Genomic DNA, 7,742 nt, shown 5'->3' with positions numbered 1-7,742 from the left:
CAAATCAAATGTTGATTCTCACTTTGATTATCACATGTGTTTGGCTCACACCTTCACTTGGTTTGGTTTCACAATTTTTGATTTAAAAAAAAATGTTTACAAAGATCTTGTTACATATAATTGATTTTTCAATTTGCAAAAATTTCAAGTTATGACATTGTATGATTTTTTTCACAAAAGTTTAGCATATATCTCATTTTGCTCAATCAAAGCTTAATTTAAAGTATGATTAAAATTTTCTAATCATGTGATCATGTTTTAAAACTTTTGTTTAGCCATTTTGATTTCAGTTTTGAAACATTTTGAGTTTTTGAACAAACAAATTTACTTTTTACATATTTACACAATTTAAAAATACTGGCCTTAAATAAAGGCTTGTCCTCAAGCCTTAAAAAAAATCTTTGGGACTTACTTGATGTGATTTAAAAATTGCACAGTTTTCAAAGAAAAACTAAAAATACTGACAAAAGACAATCTTAAATAAAGTAAAAATTTACCAAATACTGGGTTGCCTCCCAATCAACGTTCTTTTAATGTCATTAGCTTGACGTCAAACTTTGGACGAGATTATTCTGATTGCTCATTGATGATGGAGCCTGACTCATCACCCAAATAAGGTTTTAATCTCTGTCCATTGACCACCCAAGTTGCTTTTGTCTTGGGATCCTTCAACTCAATTGCTCCATATTCTTTTACTTCGTTGATGACAAATGGTTCTGAATTTTCTTGGAAGTATTTTGAGCCTTGAGTTGAATAGAAGTACTTTTTGTCCTTGATAAAAAAATTTATTTCTGATTCTGGAATCATCGTACTTCTTTGTCCCCCATCACTTATCAATACTCTTGGTGTTCCGAAACGAGTAAAAATATTCGTTTTCAAAAATTTTACCACAGTTTTCGCATCGGCTTTGGGTGTTGCCAATGCTTCCACCCATCTGGAAACATAGTCAACAACCACCAAGATATATTCATTTGAAAATGATGATGGGAAAGGTCCCATAAAGTCGATGCCCCAACAAATAGTTGGCATGCATCACACTTTTGGATATACATTTGGGAATCTTTATAAATAGTTGGCCAAAAGAATCCAGATTGGAGTACTTTGGCCACGGTTCTGTTCCCATTGTAATGTCCCCCATAGGCCGAATTATGGCAGTGCCATAATATTTTCTAGGCCTCATTCTCATCTACACATCGTCTAATAATATTATGGGTTCCTTCTTTAAACAGGTATGGTTCATCCCAGTCGTATTGATTTACTCTTTTGAGAATTTTTTCTTTTGCTGATAATTAAAATGTTCAGGAATTATACCTGAAGCTTTATAATTGGCCATATCAGCAAACCATGGTCTTGTTTGAAGTTGAAATAGCTTTTCATCAGGAAATGTTTCTGTTATTTCTTGTTCTCTTAACGTGACTTCTTTATTTACCAATCTTGACAAATGATCTGCCACTTGGTTTTCTTTGCCACTTTTCTTGCGGATTTCTAAGTCAAATTCCTGCAAAAGCAAAAACCATCTAATCAATCGTGGCTTGGAATCGGGTTTTTCTAGATGATATTAGATTGCGGCATGGTGAGTATAAATAATTGTTTTTTCTAGATGATGGGAAAGGTCCCATAAAGTCAATGCCCCAACAAATAGTTGGCATGCATCACACTTTTGGATATATATTTGGGAATCTTTATAAATAGTTGGCCAAAAGAATCCAGATTGGAGTACTTTGGCCACGGTTCTGTTCCCATTGCAATGTCCCCCATAGGCCGAATTATGGCAGTGCCATAATATTTTTTGGGCCTCATTCTCATCAACACTGCCTGGGTCTTTTGATTTATGAGGAATTTTTGCTTGAAGAACAACACTACAATTGGCGTTGAGTGAAACAACATCCTTTTCCTGATAACTCCGTTTTTGGACAACAGTTCTTGCATGAACTTGGAGTAAATTGACATTTTCTCCAAGGCTTCAGAAAATGGGATATTGATTTGCAGAGTTTTGAATATCTCCATGAATCTTGCGAACTGTTCTTCTTTCTTGGCTTTTAATGGAGCTACCGGGTAGGGTATTTTTCTGTACTAGTGGGTATTTTTTCTTCTTCTTTTCTTACCCCACTAGTCTCTTCTTTTTTTCTTTTTCTTCTTCTTTTTTATTTTCTTTTTCTTCTTTATTTTTTTCTTCTAATCTCTCTTTTTGTTTTTCAACTCCACCTACTATCTTCCCACTTCGAGTTGTAATACTTTCACAAAATTCTGACTTGACCAGATAAGTTCTTGTCAAGTTGTTGATTTGTTATTCTATTTTAGTGAGAGCATCACTGGTGGTAGTTGGCATGAACTGGTTGAGAATTTCCTCTAGTTCGTCATGATAAGTGTGAGTTGATTGGAAAGCATTGACATTTTGGTAGTTTGTACAATCATTACACCATGTTGGTCCATTTCTGAAAAATGAGATCAAAATGAACCATTTTGTCTATTTCCAAAAGAAAAGAGATTAGTATGTAAAGAAAACATAATTAACATCTTTGTACAAAGTCAAATAATTTGTACAAAAATAAAAACAGATGAATGACATATAAATATGAAATGTTCTATAATTAAAGCAATTCCCCAGCAGCGGCGCCAATTTGTTGAAAGGTTATTTTTGGGGGAAGAGTTGGCTTTCCCCTCTCAAAAAATCGTCCTGGAAGTAGTGCCGATTTGTTGAAAGCGGAAATTCCCTCAATTTGGTATGTTTTATTTTTATTCGATTAAGTAAGTGAAATCGATTTTATTCTTTGTTCACCATCTCAGCTTTGTTGAAATAAATTCCAATGCCGGTATAATGGTTTCAAGAATATTCCAGTTACAACTTACTTTTAATAATCATGTGAATAAGTTATTCCTTCTTTGCCCCATCTCGGCTTTGTTAGAATAAATTCCAACGCCGGTACAATGGTATCGAAGCAATCCCCTATTACACAATTATTAAGTACCTTTGAATACCATCTCGGTTTTGTGGAATAAATTCGAACACCGGTTTAATGGTATTCTAATGTACAAAAGTGATGAATAGTTAGTTGTTAGAAACAAATAAATAAATAAAGAACAAAAGAATAATAAATTTAAGTGACCTTTATTTATTTACTCCCTTTCGGGTTCCTTGTATTAACAAACCAAACTTCTTCCTGAAGGAAGGTTGGTATTAAATAACAAATAAATGGTGGAATGTAAATAACAATAAATAAAAGTTACTAAGCTAGCTTCATCACTTTTGTATATTAAAAGGTGTTTTCAACAAATAAATTTATTGATAACACTTTACTATTTTACAATTTACACCTATTTCAAGATTCAAATGTAGTATAGTATAGGGTTATGTCGAACCGAAAGGAATTGCCTAATAGAATGAATCATATGAACTTGTCAATGCACAAATAATGAGTTAAACATATTTTGATGGTTTTTGGTTTGATTTGCACATAAACAATTAACAAGAAATACAAACTAAGTATTAACAAATTCTTGAGGAATTACCTTTTTGTAGTTGTAATATTTTTTGATCATATAGAAGAATTACCTTTTTTCTATTGGCACTAATTCTAGCTAATTTCTTTACTTCTTCATGCATTTCGACATACACATCATATAAAATCTCATATGAAGGAGAATCATCAGAAGAGGATGAAGTGTCAGAATATACCTCATTATCAGCATCCCTTATACTACCTGATCCGCAAGCCTCATCTTTTATAGTCATTAGGCATAGCTTGGCAGTCTCCTCTTCATCTGAGATGCTTGATTTCGTCTCTTCCTCCGGTACATCTCTGACAATATAAGCTTTCTTTGGTTTGATGTCCCTAGGAGTGCTCTTTTCTGAATCAACCTTCTTTAGGTAAGTGGGACATTGAAATTTCATGTGTCCCGACTTACCACATTGATGGCAAGTGAAACGCTCTTTATTCTTGCTTTTTCTTGTTGATTCACGCACCTCTTTCTTTTGAAAACGTTTGAAACTTCCTTTCTTCTTGAAGAATTTTCCAAACTTTCGTACGAGAAGGTTTAATGTTTCTTCGTCAATGTCAGAGTCAGAGTCAGAGTCATCATTATCTATCTCTTCAGTAGGTTGTGATGTTGTTGCTTTAAGAGATATGTCTTTCTTCTTGCGGTCTGACTATTCATGCATGGTTAGGCGTCCAAGTTCCATCTCATGCTCTTGAAGCTTTCCGAATAATGTCGCCAAAGGCATGGAATCGAGCTCCTTAGATTCCATTATTGTAGTTACTTTAGGTTGCCATCTCCTATCAAGACATCGTATAACTTTGTTAGTAAGTTCTCCTTTGGTAAAACTTTTATCAAGGGAAATAAGATGATTTACAGTATGAGTGAATTGGTTTTGCATATCACTAATAAATTCACTTGGTAACATATGAAATAATTCCTATTCATGTGTTAGCACATTCAGCCTGGCGCGCTTGACCTTGCTAGTGCCCTCGTGAGTCACTTGTAAAGTGTCCCACATCTCCTTGGCACTTTGACACTGAGATACCTGAAAGCATTCGTCATATGATAGGACTGATGTGATTATATTCTTAGCGCGTAGGTTGTACTGAACCTTTTTGCGCTCCTCATCGGTCCACAAGTTTTTAGGTTTTTCTTTCGATTCATCATCCACTAAGTGTAGTGAGACGAAGGGCTCGTTGATTATGGATTCCCAAATATCCGAAATAATAGCCTCAATAAAAATCTGCATCTAGACTTTCCAGTAGGCGTATCTCTCACCACTAAATACAGGAGGGTGGTTAATGGATGTGCCATCACCGCCAAAGGGGTTGGTGGAACCCATTTAATTCCCTTAGGATCATGCGGATACGGTTGAGCTAGCACGTCGTACTAGCTCTGATACTACTTGTTAGGTATCGGTGGTCTAGACACACCTAGAAGGGGGTTGAATAGGTGTAGCAGTTATCAATTACCGCTTCTCGCACCAAAACCTAGTTCTGGAAAATAGCCCAGGTAATCAATTAACCAGTGGGCTTAATCGATTAACCCCTAACAAAAGTAGAATTAACAGAGAGGCTTCTTGCACAGTTATTTCACAAAAAACAAGCAGAGATATAGAAAATACTTTTATGCACATTTAACAAGGATATGACAAAGTATCAGTATGCAAAATATCATCTTCAAACACGAATTAAAACAACTTGAAATATAAAAGAGATTGAGAGAGAACAACTTGCACAAATGGATTTTTATCCTGGTTCGTTTGCGGGTCCACTTGCAAACTACATCCAGGCCTCCCCTTTTGATCTTGGGAGATTTCTCTTCACTATATTGAAAATTTTGTATTGTCACATACACCAATTCAATTACAAGACTCTAGACGCTTCTTTCTTGAATTTCATGAACCTCTAACCTTGGTCTAACTATCCCTATCGCCCAAGAAAACCTTTCTCGCGATCTAGCCCTGGCCAAGATTCTCACTCTAAATTCAAGACCTCCATGTCTTGGTGAAGATTCACTCAACCTTAATGGTGGTAAGACACCAAGAGACAAAACCCAAAGCACAAAACAGTAAACAAAAACAAAGTTTTACTAAGCACAAATATGCTCAAATTACAACAATAAAAACTCAAAGATTAACCCACACTCAAGTAACACAAGCCATCATGAATGTATGCGAGTTAATACAAAACATATAACGCAAAATATTTCTCTATAATCTCTAATCAGAATGCACGAACATGCAAGAAAGAATGAGTGAGATTAAGCCCATGAAAACTACATGCAATACATCATAAAGAATATGAACTAAGCATGTTAATCTCTCTTTCTCACACATGCATCCCTCTTATGCATATAATACATTAAATCACGAAAATATGCTCTCTAATGGTTTCTAAACAACAATATGCAATTCTACACGTTTCTACAATTTCCCAGAACTTATACAAAACAGATTTGGCTATGCAAACCATTATTTTCAGTTATGCAGTTAAAACAGAAAACAAACACGTTAATTGATTAAGTCACCATGTTAATTGATTAACCATCATATTACAATATGTGAGTAAATGGTAAACTACTTATATGTTATGCTTGACTCCTATACATATTTTAGCAATAATGTTATGCCTAATATGCACATATAACATGTATGATTAATGCATGAACATATAATAAACTAGATGATATGCCTCATGAGTATGATATGTCAATATTAATGGCTTGTGAGACTTGCGTCTAGGTTTACCTAACCCATACTCACTAACTAAGGCACAGACCCCAGACTACTTAGAAATATAACTCTATTGATATAACCTAGTCCACATATGACCAATGAGTTCTAGGCATGTTGATTGTTGAGTCATCTTCAAGCTTTTACTAACTCATTGTCTTCATCAAAACATAGGCAAAACATTGCTAGTGCAATCTTTGACACTTTGCACTTTCAATTATATTCTTCAATTTTACCATCTGAAGCAAATGACATTTACCTTCCATCAAAGTCAACTCGCAAGAAACCCTATAAACCACCCCTCATTCCTATACCAGTGATTGTCTCTCCACCATCATCTCCAGGACAAGATCCCGAGCCCTACTCTCCACCACAACCATCCGAAGCAAATGACATTTACCTTCAGTCAAAGTCAAGTGGCAAGAAACCCTATAAACCACCCCTCATTCCTATCCCAATGATCGTCTCTCCACCATCATCTCCGGGACAAGAGCAAGAGCCCCAATCTCCATCACAAACATCCGAAGCAAATGAGGTCCTTCCATTAAAGTCAAGCTGCAAGAAACCCTATATACCACCCCTCATTCATATCCCGGTGATCGTTACTCCACCATCATCTCCAGGGTAAAAATATTTTGTACTGTCATCTAATTATTATACTAACTATATGAAAATTAAACTCTAATCCTAATTTTAAACAAAAATTCATCGTATTAGACTGTTCAAATATTTTATTTGAGAGAAGGTTTTTCCTCTCTCAACAAATTGTCCCTGGAAATGGCGCCAATTTGTTGAAAGGAGAAATTCCTCTTCTCGGTGTGTTCTCTTTATTTTGTTAAGTAAGTGAACTCGGTTTTATTCTTTGTTCACCATCTCGGCTTTGTTCAAATAAATTCCAACGTCGGTATAATGGTTTCAAGAATATTACAGTTGTAACTTACTTTAAATAATCATGTGAATAAGTTATTCCTTCTTTTCCCCATCTCCTTTGTTAGAATAAATTCTAACGCTGGTACAATGGTATTGAAGCAATCCCCTATTACATAATTATTAAGTACCTTTGAAGACCATCTCGGTTTTGTGGACTAAATTCCAACACCAGTTTAATGGTATTCTAATGTACAAAAGTGATGAATAGTTAGTTGTTAGAAACAAATAAATAAATAAAGAACAAAAGAATAATAAAGTTAAGTGACCTTTATATATTTACTCCCTTTCAACAAATAAATTTTAGTGATAACACTTTACTATTTTACAATTTACACCTATTTCAAGATTCAATTGTAGTATAGTATAGGGTTATGTCGAACCACAAGGAATTGCCTAATAGAATGAATCATATGAACATGTCAATGCCCAAATAATGAGTTCAACATATTTTGATGGTTTTTGGTTTGATTTGCACATAAACAATTAACAAGAAATACAAACTAAGTATTAACAAATTCTTGAGGAGACAAGATCATTTTGAATGATGAATGTATTTCTCAAATTCTTATGTATTTGAACTACTTAGATAAGTTCTTATGTT

At 34.6% G+C, this 7,742-nt stretch overlaps 1 protein-coding gene across 1 annotated transcript; it reads left to right on the top strand.

Moving 5' to 3' along the window:
* Positions 1–5,717: 5,717 nt before the first annotated feature.
* LOC109341443 (36.4 kDa proline-rich protein-like) lies at positions 5,718–6,839 on the top strand. Its single transcript, XM_019579354.1, has 2 exons — positions 5,718–5,733; positions 6,457–6,839. Exons 1-2 carry the CDS (start codon positions 5,718–5,720, stop codon positions 6,837–6,839), a joined length of 399 nt encoding a protein of 132 aa, XP_019434899.1.
* Positions 6,840–7,742: the final 903 nt, after the last annotated feature.

The sequence above is a fragment of the Lupinus angustifolius genome, unplaced genomic scaffold (assembly GCF_001865875.1).
Source record: "Lupinus angustifolius cultivar Tanjil unplaced genomic scaffold, LupAngTanjil_v1.0 Scaffold_463, whole genome shotgun sequence".
Classification (NCBI taxonomy): domain Eukaryota; kingdom Viridiplantae; phylum Streptophyta; class Magnoliopsida; order Fabales; family Fabaceae; genus Lupinus; species Lupinus angustifolius.
Note: the sequence above shows the minus strand (reverse complement) of the source record. Positions and strands in the feature narration are given on the sequence as shown.